At 41.9% G+C, this 20145-nt stretch overlaps 1 protein-coding gene across 1 annotated transcript; it reads right to left on the bottom strand.

The window, feature by feature from the left end:
• Window positions 1-2093: 2093 nt before the first annotated feature.
• axin2 (axin 2 (conductin, axil)) lies at window positions 2094-18966 on the bottom strand. Its single transcript, XM_084430391.1, has 11 exons — window positions 18416-18966; window positions 16264-17180; window positions 13183-13323; window positions 10738-10840; window positions 9213-9353; window positions 8401-8876; window positions 8132-8299; window positions 7151-7363; window positions 6965-7045; window positions 6142-6309; window positions 2094-3473 (listed from the first exon to the last, which is right to left on the bottom strand). Exons 2-11 carry the CDS (start codon window positions 17091-17093, stop codon window positions 3347-3349), a joined length of 2448 nt encoding a protein of 815 aa, XP_084286517.1. The 5' UTR covers window positions 17094-17180; window positions 18416-18966; the 3' UTR covers window positions 2094-3346.
• Window positions 18967-20145: the final 1179 nt, after the last annotated feature.

Here is a 20145-nt window from a genome sequence, read left to right as displayed (position 1 = left end):
AAACGAGGGCGCCGCCATTTTAAGAATATTGTCTTTGAACTTCCGTTTTTGCGGTCGCTCATATCTCTATGGCGCTGCTGTCCAGGAGTAATTAGCTTTTGAAGTGGATTTATTTAATGTAAAGTTAACGAAAATTATCATGAGGGCTGTAATGTTTAAAGCAGATGTCTTAACAAATGTCAGTCGACCGGGAAGATTTTAAAACGAGCCGTTCATTCATAAACACGCAAGATCGCCGTGAAAAAACAGACCGGAAGTCAAGAGACAACGACGAGCGCAGCGCTGAAAAGGGGCGTGGCTACACAAGGTCTATATCTGTATCTCTAAACTGTGACGAAGTTAATCTGGTTAATTTCTCTTCTTTTCTTTTTTTTTTTTTTTTTTTTTGGCTAGTAGAAGTTCTGAATGGCCGGTAACTTAAAAATTTAGTAGCAAAATTGGCCGGTGAGTGAAAAAGTTAATTTCAAACCCTGATGGTGAATACTTGAAATACTAAACTAAGGCAGCCAGATAAAACTAACCCTGGCAACAGTCCGCCAAAATGGCGACAAAACCCACCTGACGTCTGAATTATATATATATATATTATATATATATATATATATATATATATATATATATATATGAATGACATAATGGGCTGTTGTTGAGCTCGAGGGACGCATTGGAGGAAGCAATAGGGGTTTTCTGGGAAAGGCCTTCACCTTGGAGTTGGTTTCTCATGGAAGAAGGAGCTACGGGGGGTGAGATTTTAATTAAGCATGGAGGTGCTGGAGGGAATGATCCATGAACAAAGCCTTCAGTGGTGTACAAACAGCCACAGCGTTACCCCCGACTGGCAGGAACCCCGCATGCACTTTAATGGATGGGATTAACAGCCAATCAGGGAGTCTCTTTATGAGATCCTCATGCTATCATTCATCTTGTCCTTACCAAACTTCCTGTTAGATACCCTAAAACTGGTCTCAGAGGACTCTAAACCAGTGAGGAGGAGATCAACTGGTAAAAGGATAAGTATAACTTTGAAGATCACGAGCTAAATATGAAGACTTGAGCATTTTTTGGTCCAGATTTTAGGGGGAAATGAGTGGAATAGTAAAAGTTATACAAGTTTCACTATAGGGAGTGAGGACTGTGCTCCAAACGGTGACTGAAAACCTTCTCAAATTAGTATTGTTATTATCAATCAAAAGGATATTCAAGATTTTTGGTTGACATACACTACTAGCCAAAAGTTTCTGATGGGTACGATTTTTTATGTTTTTAAAAGTCTCTTCTGCTCACCAATGCTGCATTTATATATATATATATAAAAAAAATAATATTGTGAAAAATGATTAGAATGTAAAACAGCGTTTTTCTATGTGAATTTCTAGTAAAGTGTAATTTATTCCTGTGATCACAGCTGAATTTTCAGCATCATTCCTCCAGTCTTCAGTGTCACATGATCCTTCAGAAATCACTCTAATATGAGGATTTGAGGATCAAGAAACATTTATGATTATTATCAATGTTGGAAACAGTTTTTTACATTTTATTTCAGGATTCTTTGATGAATAGAAAGTTTAAAAGAACAGCATTTATCTGAAATAGAAAGCTTTTGTAACATTAAACACTACCGTTCAAAATTTGGGGTCAGTAAGAATTTTTATTTTATTTTTGGGGGAAAGAAATTAAAGAATCAATACTTTTATTCATCAAGGATGAATTAAATTGATCAAAAGTTACAGTAAAAAGACATTTATAATATTACAAAATATTCTATTTCAGATAAATGCTGTTCTTTCTTTTGAAAACAACTGTTGTCAACATTGATAATAATAATGAATGTTTCTTGAGCATCAGATCATCATATTAGAATGATTTCTGAAGGATCATGTGACACTGAAGACTGGAGTAATGATGCTGAACATTCAGCTTTGATCACAGGAATAAATTACACTTTAAAATTATAATATATTAAAATAGAAACGAAATGTAATTCCTGATCCCAATCTTCTTGACTGGTAGTGTAGAGTCTCTCTATTATGGGTCTGATTCCCAGGGAATACACATACTGACACAAGACACACAGTTAAGCACACAAAACATGGTGGTGTTCATTTAAAAAATATAACTTTTAATAAAGGCTACATCTCTTCATAATTACAATAATTAAAGTACCAAGTCGTCTTTAAAATGAAGCTCTATATAATGCATAATTTACATTTTAAGTGGAACACAAACAAAATTTTGGGGGGAGGAAAACACTGAAAAGTAATGTCATGATTACAAGATATCCAAAGCATAAAAAAAACAACTTATTTTTTAAACATAAACCCCTCAGAAAAGCAAGGGAATATTCACACCCTGAAACAGGGCAGCACACAGCATGGTATCCATGTAGGCACAGGTACTGTATAATACACTAGCGATGGCATGTTTTTATCCGCTCATGCCAATTTATCCAGGCCTTTCCATTCAACGTTTACACAGGACATTAACCCTTTCCACGCACACTCTCGGATCTCTCTCTCTCAGACCATGCTGAATTTAAGTTTTTTTTTGTTTGTTTGTTTTTTTTAAATAGTATGACTTCCTATTACTTGTTTTTCTTCTAAGAGTTTTGGAACAGGTTCCAGGACAAGGCTATTGGTTCCTGTGCAATGTCTGGACCTTAAACCAAAGGCACTAAAGATGCAACAACTATCAACTGGGCGTTAAAGGTAGAAATGTCCACCCAATCAGCAGAGAGGTTTGGAGAGGTTCGTTCTCGTTGGCAAAGAGGAGAAAATTCCTGGTACAGTCTTTTTTTTGAGTTAAGGTGACGTGACTCCAGACATCCGTCCATGCATGTATAACATTGGAAAAGATCTCCCAATCAAATAAGCAGCTTGTCCATCATCTGAACACAGGTATGAGGGGAATGACAGTTTAATAAATAGCAATAAAGTCTTTAACTTGTGACAGAAGCATATTATAACTTTTGTGTACATATGAGCACCTCTGTATTACACATGCACACATTCTCGCATTCAAACACATGTATACACATCTATAATCATCACAAATGCTGGTCAGCAGTTCATGGTAAGGTAACACACCAATGGCATGTTGTAGTCCAAACAAGCAAGTGGTTTTGACTGCATCTTCATTGGTCATAACATCTCTCTTAGTTTTCCCAAAGCAAAGGAACAAATTTCTCACGATGCATTGCTGGTTCAGATCCCTCTGTACTTCATAGGCTAAGTATTCCTTCAATAGCTTGGTGTGCGCCAAACGTCTAAACTTCTTAAGCTTCATAAAAAACGTCTATTTTCTGCTCTTCGAGTTAGTCTTGAGTGCTGGGTAAGTCCATCATGTTCATCTAGTCCATTCTCTCCACTTTGCCGAGGATTTTGCCCTCATACATGGGCAGAACCGTGCAGTCGTCCCAGACCTCCTCAAACACAGCGCCGCATTCAAACTCATCACTGGCCTTCTTGAAGTAGTACCTGAAACAGAGAAAATGTACGATCAACAAACTGCTGATGGCATTCACAAACACATAAATGCATTCTTCCATTCCAGAAAACCACAAACGTCTGTGTTCCAAGCCAATGTTGACTTTAAATATCCGGTAACACTTTATTTTGATGGTCCCTTTTGAACATTCGGTTGACTATAAGCAACTACATGTCAGCTAACTCTCATTAGAGCATTAGTAGAGTGTCTGCTTAATATCTGCTAACTCTTTATTGTGATGTTCCTCAACAGACATTATACTGACTGTAAGTAACTTTGCAAGTACGTCAACTTATTGTAAGCCTAACCGTACCACTCTAAAAAATGCTGGGTTGTTTTAACCCAACTTTGGGTCAAATATGGACAAACCCAAACGCTGGGTTAAAAATGTAATTTAAAATTTTAACCCAACGGCTGGGTTTGTCCCTATTTGACCCAAAGTTGGGTTGAAACAACCCAGCATTTTTTAGAGTGTACTAATGCTCTAATGCGAGTTAGTAGACATGTAGGTGCGACGCTACTTATAGTCAAATCCATAGGTCAAAGGGCATTCTTCCATTCCAGAAAACCACAAACGTCTGTGTTCCAAGCCTATGGACCAATTCATGTTGACTTTAAATATCCGGTAACACTTTATTTTGATGGTCCCTTTTGAACAAACTACATGTCAACTAACTCTCATTAGAGCATTAGTAGACTTAATATCTGCAAACTCGTCACTGTGATGCTCCTCCAACCGACATAACTTTGCAAGTACATGTCAACTTATTGTAACCCTAACCGTACTAGTCTACTAGTACTCTAAGTAACATTGCACCTACATGTCTACTAACTCTCATTATAGTCAACAGAATGTGTTAACGGGACCATCAAACTAAAGTGAAACCAAATATCCAAATCGAGACACTACTGCTATCCTGCATTGCACTCCACTATTTGGGGGACAAAGAGTTGCTTTAGCCTAAATTAGAGGGTCTGTTAAACACCACCACCCATCTACCATCAAGCTTCTTGTGTCTAATTGGGAGCTCTGTTGAGCAAATGACGGGGATCTTTCACAAGGGTTGACATTTTTGGGTGCCGAGGAGTCTACACTAACTTTTTTTTCATTACCACAACTGTGATGGGGACGAGTCTGAGCTTAATCTAGTGTTTGACCTTGATGGATAGCCTCTTTGCCTCATTTCTATTGTCCGATTCGTCTCTTTCCCTCCACCTCTGATGCACTAATGATCTCCACCTCCTCCAGAAGGAAGAGAAAACAGTGGGAGGGGAGGGAGTGGTGAGGTTTGCCTCAGTAATTGGCTTTGTAATGGAAAATGCCCCCTCTTACTAAATTGCGCTGCGGTGCATGCTAGGTTTTTACAAGCAAACACCACCAAGTCATAGAAACAGTTCACATAAAACACACACACAGGAATAACCATGACTCAAAACAACAAGCAACGAGAACAAAGTTTCTTTTCTTCTTTCAATATGTCGGAAACAATCCATTGTTTTTTCCCCACTGCCCGAGCTTAACTTCATAAATGAGGGACAAACTAGAATACTTGCAACATGGCACATAATTACATCCTTATTTCTGGAGAATAAGCTATATCCTCCTCCGCAAAATCTTCAAAAGGGCAGCATGGCTCTTATTTGTTTGAAAAAAAAAAAAGAGAGAGAGGGAGAAGAAGAAAGAAAAAGAGAAAGAAGTCTTTCCATTGGAGCATGTTTTATATGGCAAGATTTTCTCTTCGCAACATCTGGCACCAATATCGTCTGGCAACTCTGGCAGTACTGTTCTTTGTTGAATTTCTGCCATGTTGAAATGACCCGACTCCACACATTTTCTGCGATTAAAACCTTCAGCTTTGAATTCCCTTTTCCTTGAAAATGTGCATGGTCAGAGAGGTGTCCTTAACATTGGGAATTTGTCAATATTCGTCTAGAATACAGGCATCAGACAAGCTATTGTATACAGAGTTGATAAACTTCCGCATGCAACCGCATGTTCAACATTAAAGATTTTGGTCAAGCGGGATTTAAAAGCTATAACCAGCGTAGTTACCAGCAAAAGTTCCTCCGGTGTGCTTAAAATGGGCTTTTATGGAGACAACATGGACAAGGAAAACCATTGGCGGCCATCCGACAATACCCCATTCAAATAAAAAAGGGCAAAACAAAGAGAGCCTTTGATATAAATGAGAAGTAATCATTAAAAAAAAAAAAGAACACACACACAAATGTATGAGCGCAATGTAGCTTGATACAATTGTTGAAAAATGTGTGTGAGTCTTTGTGCATCAAATGAAAGGCCTGGGCTTCAAAGAGCTGCTTATTAAATGTGCCTTAAGATGAAATCAATACCAGATGTGACCAAACGGCTACAGTTAAAATTCCCTCATTCTTTCTTTCTCTGTGCAACCACCCCTCTCTCTCTCTCTTTCCTGCCGTCTTAACTCCATACTCGCTGCTAATGTGAGTGTTTACAGTAAACATCGTAGTCTTGCAGAGACCAGTGTCAAAACACATCAACAAATACCTTGCAAGAATATTTTCTGGGTCAGCCAATTTGCAAAACTAATATATACAAAATCAAAGTCTTCAGCGGCCTTAATATCAACAACGACCAAAACATAGTTTCTCTAGTTGGAAATGAAACTGAGAGTATACCTGTAGTTGCCTTTTTTCCGTAGTTGTTCCTTGAAGTGTCCGAGTGTGAGGCTGTGTGTTTTCATCATTCTGCGGTACGGGATTTCCTCACCGCAAAAGAAGTACGTGACCACCGTCTCCGAGCCCAAACTACTGTGGCAACCGGACATCTTCTTGGGATCTTTCGGTCTGTAAAGACGAACAGAGAGATGAAAACAATTGTAAAGATAAAATCACGGGAGAGTAAAATGTTAGCTAGGCCTTTAATATCCGAACAAGGTGCCGTTGGCGAAGGCAAGAATCACTGTTACTATTGCTCACGTAGGATTAATGACTTGAACTCTAAACCCTAATTATCAAACTTCAAGATTGTTTTAAATATTAGTCCATGACTAGGTTAATATTTGTCTAGGTTAAGCACACACACACAAAAAAAAAACAGAACAGAGTTTTAGTCAATAGTTTTCTCAATAATTGACTCAAATGCAGTGCTTTGAGTTTAACAAAGTGATGCTGTCAGAGTTGAATAAAGAGAATGATGACAGATCAATTATGCCCTACATTGGCCCCTTTCCCCACATCGTAGTGCTACATCAGAAAGTGCATCCCTGCCTTAGACTGTGACAAAAGGTCAGCCAATTGAAAATGAAAAAGGGTTTTGCAATCAGGTGGCCAAAGCTCCACACTTTAAATACTAGCCAGGCCCAGAAACCAAGAGGAAGAACAACCAGATGTTTCTGAAGGAGGGGAAAGACTAATGGCTGCAAAGCATTTGAAGACTGTATGCATATGTGTGTGTCATTCATCATTGAGCAATGAATTATAGTGTGCAGGAGATACGTACTCATCCGTCTGAAGCACTGAACTGCCATTTTGAACAGGCACTGGGTGACTCTTGTCTCTCTGAAGGCTTGATGTTGAATGCCTGTGAAGTGGAACCCATAATAATCAATATTTACATCAATCAAGAGGTTTTAGAAAGAAATTGCATACAAAGTGTTAAAAAAAAGGTGCAGACTGGAACTCGTACCTCTGTTTAGAGGGTTTGGAAACTTCCTCCAGGCGTCTGCGGGCCTCTTCCAGCTGTGCAAGGGTGTTGGGAGGGGGTAGAGGTGGCATAGCAGGGTCCTGAACGAAGGGGTGTGCGGGCTGATGGGCACGGAGATGCCCACTGCTTCCACCACCTCCCCAGGTGTGTGTGCGTGGGGAATCCAAACAGTGCAACTTCTTTGGATTTTGAGTGCTGCAACAATAGACAAATTCACCGTGTAAGTAAATGGCACAAAGACTCACAGGAATCAAGGTGAGCAGAGGCCAGATGGTAGCCTCTAACTATTGCTCAATACAGTAACGAAAAGAGAACGCTTACTCCCAAGGGGTGTAAAAATATATCATGTCACAATATATCGCAATAGAAAAGTGCAACAATATGTATTGTGTATAGTTCACCCAAAAAAATGTCTGTTTTGTCAAGTTTTCAGAGTTTTAGTGTCAGTACTACATTAAACTGCTATATATAATGTTGCATATAATGTATAATAATGCAATGGGCGAATATTTGGGGGTCCTGATAATGCCACATGTCTTATGTTACCAGTAAAAAGTGGCCTACATTATTTTAAATATATCTAGTCATTGACAGAGTGCAAGCATATTCGTCTAAAATAATTCTGTATTTTCAGCTTCAGAATCATTCATATTTTGGTGTCATCATTGTCCTGTACATTGGGTTTCCAGCAACAAGTCCAAGAACAATACCAAATTTAGCATTTTAATCAACAGTACATTTTTTGTTAACCTTTTACCAAATCTTGGAGTATCGCAATAATATCGTATCGTGAGTTCAGTATCGTGATATGTATCGAATTGTGACATGAGGGTATCGTTACACCCCTATTACTCTATACTCTATTACTCCTAACTAAACATTGGTAGTAGCAAAGGCGCATGCACAAGAATTTTCAGAGAACAAGAGTTATAACATAGACATGACCACAGTTGCAAGACAGACCTGTGGGGCTTGTGCTTGGTCTGTCGGTCGCTCTCCAGGATCCACTGCCAAACGTTTTGAGAGCGGTCTGTACTGTCAGCTGGCAACTGAAGGAGACTGGTCTCCAACCCTTCCGTGTTCACCTCCTCTCCAGATTTACACAAACGCTTGGATAAAGAGCTGCAATGCCTAGCAGCAGGAAAATAACATTTTAGAAAAACTTCTATTGACACCAGGATGCCACAATTAAAAAGCAATGAAAAATGTAAAGAATAAAAGCTGTAGTATACCCCAAGGCCACTTCTGCAGAGCTGCCACACTGGTCTCTTCCCAGACTCCGACTGCGAATGTAAGGGGCAGAACCGCAATCTGAAGACCCATGGCACAGGCACTGCACCCGCTGGGTCGCCTCCGCCTCGATCTGCTCCTTGCTTTTGGGCCCAGCGTGGTGATGGATGTAGTGGTGATGGATGTGCTTGGTTGACTGTCTGGAGATGAAGGTCTTGGCTGGCGCGTGTCCATTCACAGAGCCAGACTGCGACCTGGTGCTGGGACCTCCCCGAGGGAGTGGGCGCTGTTCAGGAGAGCGGGAGCGTGGGGAATGCCGAAGCATTCCTGGAGACTGACAGCCAGGAGTCTTGAGGACTCGGGAAAGGTGCTCGTCCAGGATGGCCTGGGGGTCCTCCTCGTAAGAGCCAGGAGGGAGCAAAGGTAGAGAGTGGGATGCACTGCTTCCAGACACCTCAGATTCATCCCGCTCCTCCTCCTATAAGCGCACACAGAAACACGATTTTAAAAAGAAATACTTGCAAACGGCCATTTAGGGGAACGGTTTAAGGCAGTGGTCTCAAACTCAATTCTTGGAGTGGCCCACAGCTCTGCACGATTTAGCTCCAACCAGCTCAAGCTCACACCTGCAAGGAAGTTTCTAGTAATCCCGAAGACCTTGATTAGCTGGATCAGGTGTGTTTGATTATTAGGGTTGGAGCAAAACTGGAATTGAGTTTGAGACCACTGGTTTAAGGTAACAGAACTCAACTCTTTAACTGTTTAACTATTAGACATGGTGACAACATTTCCAGAGAACTGCAGCAATACAAACCTCCTGAATCTGTTGAAGTCTCTCCTCCAGGGAGCTCATGGTTTCCCGTTCCCGCTTCAGACGCTCCAGTCTGGCTATCAACTGTGCTGCAAAGGCTGCTGGCTCCACGGGAGTCATCTCCTTAGGTGGCCGCCGCGTCCTCTGCACAACCAGAGAGAGAGAGATACAGATTAGCAAGGAGACCAGACAGGACAGGAGGGGTTGATTTCTACAGCTGCCCTCCCTGCATAAGTCTACTGCCCATCCAATGCACACACAAACACAGACACATGCCCCACACCACTGGCATGGGCCGCTGCCGGCATGAGCAGTTGGTCACGCTCTAAGGAGCCTCGGCTTGTTCCCTCTGTAGTGCAACCAAGCCATCAGCCCGGCCTGTGAAGTGAGGCAGCTTCAAAGAGCCCTCGTCAAATATCAAACGCTCACCAGGGGCGGCAGGGACACTGGCTTTACATCTAGCAATAAAAGTCACATATCGACAGGGGGAAAAAGGAGGAGGCAAAGAAAAAAGGAAAGAGAGGGGGATTAAAAGAAGAGAAAGTAAGATGGTGAGATGTGTGCCGCCACTAGAGGAGTCAAGCGGTGGGAGATCAGAAGCGCCGAGGTAATTTATTCCCCCCCAACGACAGCGGGCACCTTTGAGCTACAGTAGCCACATTATCCTCCTTCCCCATGTGTGTGCGTCTCACACAAGGATTTTCAATCACTTTCTTATTATTTTTATTATTATGTTGCGCCCTGCCTTTCTTGATTTGGCTTCCTCTTTCCATCTCTTTGTGGAGATGAAGGGAAAGACGAAAGAGAGAAGAAAGGCAGACGAGTTGCTGGTGAGACTTGCGGCAGCTCTAGGCCCCCGCTGCCTAAAAAGTAACATCCCGGGAGAGGCAGCCAGTCGGCACCAAATCAGAAGGGAAATATTACAAGATAGAAAAAAGGGGAGGGAAGGAAAGAGAGAGAGAGAGAGAGAGACAACATAGAAAATGGGAAGTTTTTCCAACACAGAGCTTGAAATTGCATGTATGGGAGTACAAGTGCACAAAGAGTGACCAAAGTGACGGGGAAGAGGAAAAAAGAAACAAAAAGGAGTGTAAGAAAGGATGAGGAGGGTGGATACGGGTTTGTTTGACTTGATTAACAAGTTGTCTTTCCAAACCCTCTCTCCAAACACAAACTGACCCTCTCTTTTTTGTGCTTTCAGGGAGACAGGGAGGAAACGAGGGAGAGGGGGATGGAGGGTGCTGTTGGAGGACTAAAAAGGGTGCAGCTCAGTTGGAAGTTGTCACTTCCCTTGAAGTCAGCCCCATTCATCCGCTGATCAAAGCGCTCTCAGAGAGAGACAGTTGATTCTGGTGCCTCAGGATAAAACAGACTCATTTAGTGCGGTGTGGCAGTTTATTAAGAGTCATTATCCGAGAAAGCGCACAACAACACGAACGGTCCACAACCGTGAGAGGGTAATGCTTTTTTAATTGGGGGTGATGTTGGAGTTGTGTGTGTAGTTCAGAAGAATGGCAAGGACACTTACAGGGAACGGAGGTAGAGACACTTGGCCGTTCATCCTCATGTTGCGCTGCATCTCTCGCTGTATTTGTTTTTTACTTCCCAGCTTGTAAGGAGGGATGGCATCTCTATCAGGACACATAGAGAACGATGAAGGTTATTCACTGCCCATACTCATACACAAACATTCACATGCTGCACAAACATCTTTAGCACCAATAGAGCGTTTCAAAGAAACTCAAATACAAACAGATCAACACTTAATATGTTGTGGAAATAATGGCCCAGAAAACAGTGCACTCTCACCCCGCGCAAACTCTTGCCCAATCACAATCAAACCCGAAGGGCAGTAAAACAAGTGTTGCTACTAATGCCAACGCACAATCAAGCACAGCTACCGACTATCATATGACGCCACCAATAACAATAAAAAGACGTCTCGTGTTTCCATAAACACTCCTAATCCATCTAATCCATGGCAGAATGTTCCTAAACCTCCACCTCTTCAATCTTGCCCTTTCTTGCCTCTAAATCCAGACATCTTTCTCATCCTTCGCTATGCTTTTCTTTAAAAAAAAAATATTTTTTAAAGCCAGGCCAGTTTCCTTTGCTGTTCTGACTCTGAAGTGTATGACCTAGCCCAAATGCAGTTTCCAGCACGTCTTTGAAAGCTCACAGTCATGCGCATAAAGCCGTCGCTCCAATCTTCATTTGGCAAGCGCTCGGCAGTCAGCCTCTGATCTTGCGCACATCAAAAGGCTGGTTTGTAAGATAAGGTAATGTTTGAAGTCGGCGCAGCGGCATTCCCTAGCGTCCAAGTAAATCCATAAATAAGATATAAGCAAAATTTCCCCCACTTCTCCTCCCCTCCCTCGCTCCCTCCCTCCCTTTATCTGGAATTCAGATTCTGATTTAACGCTGTGCCTTTTAACTCAAATAAAAACGCAGCTATTCCAATCAAATCAGCCTCCAAATAAAGAACACAGAGGCTGTTTTCCCCACCGCGTACGCTACTTCAAAGTGGCACAAATAAAAAACATAAAATAAAATAAGAAATGCAATGGCTAAATATGGGTAAAAATCAATGGACAGGAGCATGTAGATAAAACAAAATTCTGTAAAAATTTGTGTTTTCAGAACAAGTAAATGTTTGATAAACTTTTTTTTTTTCACTGATTCATTTGAATAAATTTCTACTATACTTCAAATGGGAGATGATTCGAGTTCAGTATGAGGACGAGTCACCCAAGAAAGCTGTTGCACATTTCATTTAAGTGCTGAATGGTTGCACCTATCAAAATATTAATCTTTGGTTCAATCAGCCCACTGTCCACAGACACTTTCTCTGTTCGGAGCTTTGGGGTGTCACAGGCTGGCTGTGCTTTATGGGAATCTCCTATTCACTTGTGCAAGTAATTTTCAAAGCAGCCAGCCACCCTCTTATCCCTCTAAGCTCCCGGGGCCTAACAATGGGCTGAAAGCGATTCAGTTAAGCCTTTCATCCAGCATGCACTTTATTTCTCACTCTCTGCACTTAGCTATGCACTCGCACAATTGCCTCTGCCGCAAACACAGAGGGGGGGGGGAGGGCTGCTTTCAGGCTGAGGTGGGGTTGAATGGGTGGTGTACGTGAGCGTCTGGGGGATGGGGGTCCCAAACACCCTAATCCCAGGTGACCTGCTCTTGTGCTCCAGAAATGGCTAACCTCTCAAAGGCCTAGCTGACACTGAATCCCTCCGTTCCAGCCGCGGTGGGCTCATACCAAACCTCCCTGCGAGTTGAGATTCCTTTAATTTACTGCCAAAGCACCTCGATGAGTGTCTTATAGTCCACATGGCGAGTTACCCCACCACCACCACCACCCCTCCCTTTTTTCCTGGGACAATGGCAAAACCAATAAATAATGACTACGTCTTTGGTGACTATGTTGTGCAAAGTCTGAAAAGAAAGCCCTTGAAGATCAAAGCTATATAGGAAAAGAGCATGAGCAAAAAAAGGAGGACAAACTAGCGAGTATCATTTCCTGTTGAAGAATTTGCAAACATTAGCTTTAATTAACGGATAGAGGAAGCACATTATCTCTATCTACTCTTGGGTCTACTCCAAGCCTCTCCAGACTCCAGCAATGCATTAAAAACATCTCATAAACACATTTAAATGTCAATGTATCACCTGAATGTGTACCATCTCATTACCATGACTAAACGACTAAATACTTAAACTCAATGTCTGCCAAACAGCCCGAGAGAGATGTTAGTCTTTGACCACAGGCTAAAGATACACTTGTACTATGAATCTTTCAAGATCTCATTTACAGGCATCATTCAAATTTGTCTAAGATAATCAACAGTGCTATCTAGGTAGGCAGCTTACACCATGTTACGAAACAGCTTATGAAACAGGCAAATATAGAAAGTGTTTTAGAAAGACACATTTTCTTATTACTTTGGTTAATATGAGACACACTTACACACTACTGTCTGTCATAGACATAGAGTCATCTGTCAGGGCATCACTGGAGACCTCGCTGTCATTGGCACTGGTGGCAGGGGCAAAACTATAACCGGTCGTAACACGATAGGGGTTTCCAGGGTCATTGCGTCTGTAGGACCTACAGGAACAAAAAAAAAAATATTTTGGTTTTTAGTTGAAAGGATGGTGTAGTTGTTAAATCTCAAGGCTGGTAACTGGAAGGATGCTTGGTTAATTCATGAATTCACAACTGAGCAAGACACTTATCCTCAGGTTACTCAGAAGGGACTGAACCTATAAGGTTCAAAAGTGTATCGCTTTCCCGAAATGTCTTTCTCAGCCTTGCCACAAAGGGAACTACAGCGGCTAATAGCGTAAAACGGACAGTTTTCTTTTTTCAGGAAAATTACTGTCATGGCAGAGCAACAGTTTGAATGGGAACTTAGCTAGCTATAAACAACTTGACTAACTTTTGCCACCTTAAAAAAGGTGACGCATCCAGGTAATGGGACAGGTCTGAAGGTAACCTGTTTGCCATCTCCACAACTGAGGCTTGTTACCACCATAGTAAAGCAAGAAAGTATGTTACGTACTTGCATATACTATGATTCTAGCTTACTTAAGCTGGACTGTGACGCTATTTTATTCAGGAAACAAACTTTGTTGCATTATTTTCCTGTTATCTCTGTAAAGCAATCTCTAGACATCTGAAGGTAACCTGTTTGCCATCTTGACAACCGAGGCTTGTTACCACCATAGTAAAGCAAGAAAGTATGTCAAGTACTTGTGTAGACTATGATTCTGGCCTTGACTATGTGGATTAAAACATCAGTTACATAAATAAATAAAAATAAAAATGTTACGATATCATCCAAATATTAGTTTTGCCATTTAGAGCAAAAAAAAAAAAAAAAAACTTCCACCATGGCCTCCCTTATGTTTGTGAAAACGGTCCAGCTATTTTTACTAGCCTTTTTTCTTGGTGTTGGGGGGGGGGGGGGGGACTCAGGCTCAGTTTGTCTTTTCTCTTCTCTTCCCTTTCATCTCTCTTGCCCCACCTCCCCCCTGGGGCAGCCCGGTGAGGGTTGATCAGGGGGAAAGTTAAGTGAGCAGCACATCTGTGTGAATTGCCAATGCCACTTCCCCTCAGTGGAGCATATCTGGGGCCTTTTGTCTGGGCCAGGCACCCCGTTCCTCACTTTACCTCCCCCTTCCAAACTTTCCCGTTTCATGTCATTCCTTCTCTTGTGCTGTTTCCTCTGCAAGGGCACCTCCTCCACATACCCACCCCTCCCAATCTCTCTCTCTCTCTCGCTCTCCATACCCCTCTCTCCTGCTGTGACACATTCCTGCTCCACTGGAATAGGAGGAGGAGGAGGAGGTAGAGAACCTGAGTCGGACCAAAAGAGAGTGAGAGAGAGGGAAATAAAGAACATGAGAGAGCGGAAAGAAAGAAGAGAAGAAGGGGGAAGGAGGGCCTCCTCTTTATGAGAATGCCTACTGCCAGCAGCGCTGTGAGGGGAGACCCAGCAGGACTATAGCCTACGGCCCCAACTCAAACCTGACCTTTGGAAGCTCTCGCTCAGAGTCAGGTATTTAGCACAGCTGGGTTCACATTCTTCCCTCGCTCACCCCCTCATTCATGCTTTCTTTCATGAGGTGCCTCACCCCCCCCCCCCCCGTCCTTCTTTTCCGCTCGCTCAAAAAGTGTGCTTATTCTCCATCCGTCGGGTTTTTTTTTTTTCCTAGATAAAAGTGCGAAGAGAGGCAGTTGAAAATCAGAGGAGAACGACGGTAAATAAGAAACGGAGGAGATGAAGGCCACGGTCTCTGTGACTCACAGAGGAGCCGCTGCTGCGTGTTGTTTTGTGAATAACTCGATTCAGAAACACAGAAAGAAAGAGAGAGAGAAATAAGTTCCACATGCTTCAGATGAACAAAAAAAAAGTGCCCCGAGAGAGAGAGGAAAAACAGACTGCTCAAGGAGCATTCTTCAAAAAGAAATCAGGGAATAACATCAAAAAAAAAAAAAAAAAAAAAAAAAGAGAGAGAGAGAGACTTTGCTTACTCTTGTCTGGTTCTTAATCATCTCCTACATAAACAACCAGACAAAGATAAGCAGAGATGAAACGTTCTGTCACCTTCTTCAAGATCACCCTCCCAATGGGCTGTCTTTGAGACGGATAAACATTTGTCTGGCACCACACCTTGATGGGTCACCTCATTTACAACCTCAAGTGCTGTGACAGGTATTAATTCATCAAACCAGATTTCCCCGGGTGTTTTGTTACACCCAGACTATATACGTCTTTGAACAACCAAACCAACAGCTCGTCAAGACATCTAAAGGTGTCAAACACACATTAAATAGTGCAATAACAGAATCAAAATAAGTGAGTTAGGTACTTTTTTTTGGTTAATAACAAAGCAAATACAACAGTTTCATTTTTGAAGCGGTGACTTTTTTTTATGCGTGCCACTTGTTTTATCTATTTGACGGCTGAAACCAATTTTGCATTGTGAACTAGCCTTGATCCTTGAAGATGATCCTCTAACGGCGGAAGAATTTCAAAGCAGAGGAAACTGTGTGGAGCCAGCAGAGGGCCTGGTGCAAGACAATATTTACATGAAAGGAAGAGCTGCTCTATTGATGTTTTTTTCCCCTTCTCTCTCTGCGTAATGCAAGCCAGGTGAGAGCAAACCGCTCCAAACTTGCGAGAAAGGGCCTCTCATGTTTAAAGCAAGAATTCAGTGCAATAGCAACATGAAACGGTATAATACGCTTAAAACTCATTACCAATTGATTCGTTTGTCATTGACCTGATAAACGTATCCAATTAGAGAGAATTCATCCTTCTGGAGAGACCTAAGAGTTCGTGTCTTGCTCAAGGACAGTGATAGCTCATGGATCAAGCAATCTTTGTGATGTTTCAACCCACAACACATACAACACTGGGTCTTTAATCACTAGGCTGCATGATTCACGAAGCAGTCCCAAGCATGTAGCAGTAGCAACTTTGCAGGATTAGGAATTTATAGTGGTGGCATATGGTGAAAAAGAGATTTTTGGATGTCTTACCTGTAGCTTTTCTCTAATGCTTCCGCTGCACGAAGGGAAGGTGGTGACCGTAGCGCTTTGGCAGACAGACCCACTACAGTGGCCAAAGCTTTGGCTTTAAAGTCATTACAACTCCATTCCTCCTCTTCGTTTAGAGTCGGCATCGGCAAGTATCCGCATACCAGTTTTAGGCCTCCTAGTCCATTGGGATTCACATGACTTGGGTTCTCGCATCCGGTTCTGACGTACTCAAGGTATATGTCTGAGGTCAGGAACATCTGATAGGCATTCTCCTCCATAGCCGTCTGGATCTCCATTTGAGCCTGATCAAACATCGCGGAGTCAATCTGCTGACGCTTAATATTATCCCTAATAAAGGTCTTAGTGGCAGGTTTAAGCTGCTTGGCCACAACGCTGTTGTTCTCAATATACCGCTTGTAAATGGCTTTGGCAACTCTGTGCGTTTTGGTATCCTTGAGGTCCATTTGCCTGAAACCATTGCAGGCGAACCAAAAGTCTAAAGTGTCCTCACATTTCTCACGTTCAAGATATGCCCGGAAAAGTTGAGCGCCGTCCTGGTCCCCGAGAAGGAAGTGCAAAGATTTGGTCCACCGGGCAAGAGGGGAGTCCGGTGATGCACTGCCCTCCGGTTCCCCAAGTCCATCCTCATCCCTCCTGGTTGTCGAGCGGCGAGGATCAGCCATAACGGTTTTCACAGGATCCTTCGGTCTCATCATGGCCAGTTTGCTGGGATGGTGGCATGTCGTCTCACCCTCTTCCCCTGGGACCGGTGGACGTGGGTCATCTTCTCTGAAGCTAGTGACCATAGGATCTGTTAGTGTCCTATTCATGGCTCTTGCAGCTCCAGCAGCAAAGCCTTCAGTGTGAAGCTCAGCTGTAATCTCCTCTCTCTCTTAAATCAGCAGGGGAGCTTCTCTCTGAAACACAAAGTATTGATCTCATCAAAACCAGATCCGCCCCAAAACTTCAAAAGAGTCACTTCAGACACACATATCTACATTGTGCGCACTTGCGGTGTACAATCGGCTTCGTCGAATGCAATCAAAGCGACCTGGTTTAAATTCAATGCAGGCAAGAAATGAGATATTTATAACTTTTTTTTTTAAAAAGAGATCATATCAAATATTTTCGTACCGGGTTACATACTTTTTTTCTTTTCTTTTTTTTTTACTTAAGCCCAGTCTGAATCACCTCGTCGCGATGAAACGAGGAAAAACTTCAAAGAAAACTGAGCTTAGCCGATCAGTTTGGCAATTTTAAACGATCAAACATCGCATTCTCAGTTGTATGAAGAAAATCAAATCTACAACGGTCTAAACTCAATCAAGAAGCTCAGAACTCAAAGCTCAGATGGTTTTAAAACGGCGGCATAAGAAAACCGCATTTCACTTTACCGTTCAGTGTTTAATTGTGCAGAAAAAAATATAGCGCAAATTTCGACTCCGAAATCGCAATGAAGCGCAAAATAACGCGAACCCATTTAATCGATAGCATGCTTACTTACAGTATATCTGTACAGTAGAGACTTGTATTAGCCAATACTATCAATACGAGTTCAGAATGACCGCTCTTAAAGAAGGTATAATTGCGCAATGTATAGAAAAACTACATTTAATCATAATAAAAACAACAATAATGGCATAGTACAAAGCTACACTTTCAATGAAAGGCTCTAAAATGCATCATATAATGTACAACTGCATCGACACACATACAGAAGAGTCTTTAAAAACACATTTAGACGCGTCTCCAAACTATTCGTTCAGTTTTAAAGGATTAAACAAACCGCGGAAATTTCCTTACGGATATAAAGAGAGGTCGAATATCCAATCCATTAGAAATAAAACAAAAACATGCTGCGTTCAACTTCAAGCCCATCAGGAAAAACAAAAGTGTGAGATCACAGGGGGTGAAGTCCCATAACACCACCATGAATACACTTTAAACACTCTAATCTAACGTCAAAACAACACAATAAAAACCCAAACCCAAAACACGCGCTTTAACGCAGTGTCTATCAGAAATACTTTATTTCACAGCGACACATGACTTCAAAGTCGGTAAACAGCACATCAAAGCAATAGCATGGGGCCAGCGCTGGGAGAACACACACACACACACACACACACACACACACACTGCTCGAACTCACCATCCATCCATGAGTTCAGTCCCCCAAAAGTCCCAGTTTTCCAACAACAGAACAAATATAATCCACAATATATATCCAATTGCGCGCAGTCCTCTTGTCCTCTGATGTTGTTTAGTGTCAAACGCAGATTTGAGGTTTTTCAGCGTACACTTCCTCCAGTAAAGAGCACACTAGTTCCCTGTATAGTGTGTGTGTTTGAATGCGCTCTGGTCTCTTATTCCAGTGTGGACTGAGCTCAGGGTTTAAGAGCGGACATCAAAGCGCGCAGCCGACCGCACGGTCCCGACAGATACATACAACACTATTCCTCTCCTTCCCGCTTTAAAACCACACAGCTCGCTCCAAAAAAATGTCTAAACGCACTTATTTATTATTATCGATGCTTCTAACCCGAATGCGCTCAATGAGTCGCTGAAAGCGCCCGTTCGCTGAAGTCCGTGAGGGGAAAGTTTCAACCGAGGCGCGAGGACCTTATCAAAGCGCAGAGATCTTGAGCCGACTCCCCTCGAGCTGTGGAGCGTCAGGAGTAAGTGATCCTGCTGTTGCTACAGAAACTTTAAAGACACAGGCCGCTTTTTCCCTCTGAGGACTCGCAGTTAACTCCTTCGTTACCATACGCACAGTTAACCCCTTCGTTACCATACGCACAGTTAACCCATTCGTTTCTGCGTTCAGAATCTGAGATTAATTCGCCTGCTGAAAGGTGAATAAATAATCTCTCAATTGATGTATGGTTTGTTTGGATATTGGCCGAGATACAACTATTATGAAAATCTGGAATCTGAGGGTGCAAAAAAAATCGAAACATTGAGAAAATCTCCTTTAAAGTTGTCCATGTTGGCGATTGTGCAGCATTCACTCACAAAAATACACGTTTGATATATTTATGGTAGGAAATTTACTAAATATCTTCATGGAACATGATCTTTACTTCATATCCTAATGATTTTTGGCTTAAAAGAACATTGTTGGCTATTGCTACAAATATACCCGTGCTGCTTGTGACTGGTTTTGTGATTGACTAATTTTATAAATCGATAACCACAAAACTCCAGAAAGAATACATGGTGAATTAATTTGGAGTGCAATTTGACGATGTGACCGAAGAGCGCAAAACCAACAATTCCTTTCAAAAGTGCTGTTTCTGACGAATTAAAGACTAGAATATAATAATTCACCCCCAGAATAAAAATATAATCATCATTTACTCATGTTATTATCGCTCCAGTCTTGGTCAAATAGAAAAAAACCCTGATGATTAAATGGATAGTTAAAAAAAATTAAAAATTAAAATTGTTTCATCATATCATGTTGTTCCAAATCTCTATGACTTTCTTTTTTTCTTTCTTCTATAACACAAACAAAGATATATTTAGAAAAAAAAATGTCTTGGTGTTGTTTTTCTATACAACACAATGCAATTCTATAGATTAAAAAAATCTTCTTTTGTGTTCAGAAGAAGAAAGAAATGCGTTCAGGTTTTGAACAACATAATGGCGGGAGAGTAAGTAAATGACATTTGTGTGTGAACGACCCCTTTAAGACCCGGCGAGGTTAGTTAAAACGGCACAAAAGTTTGAAGTAGGTTACTTTACAGTAGCAGTGTAGTTAAAAGTCCTTCTCAAGTAAAAAAAAGTGAAACTACCAGAAAAGCTTGTCCTGCATTTTGAACTAGTGAGGGAGGACGTTCCACTGATTCCACTTATGATACTTCAAAGGCTCGAGCGCTT

Source organism: Rutilus rutilus (genome assembly GCF_951802725.1).
Source record: "Rutilus rutilus genome assembly, chromosome: 1".
Classification (NCBI taxonomy): Eukaryota; Metazoa; Chordata; class Actinopteri; order Cypriniformes; family Leuciscidae; genus Rutilus; species Rutilus rutilus.
This window is presented reverse-complemented; position numbering and strand designations above follow the sequence as displayed.

Excerpts from the sequence above, each read along its gene's own strand:
- axin2 (XM_084430391.1), bottom strand. The coding sequence starts at position 17,093 with ATGAATAGGACACTAACAGATCCTATGGTCACTAGCTTCAGAGAAGAT. Across the intron at positions 13,324-16,263 it reads GCATTAGAGAAAAGCTACAG|GTCCTACAGACGCAATGACC; the intron begins GTAAGACATCCA and ends TTGTTCCTGTAG. Across the intron at positions 7,364-8,131 it reads ACCAAGCACAAGCCCCACAG|CACTCAAAATCCAAAGAAGT; the intron begins GTCTGTCTTGCA and ends CTATTGTTGCAG.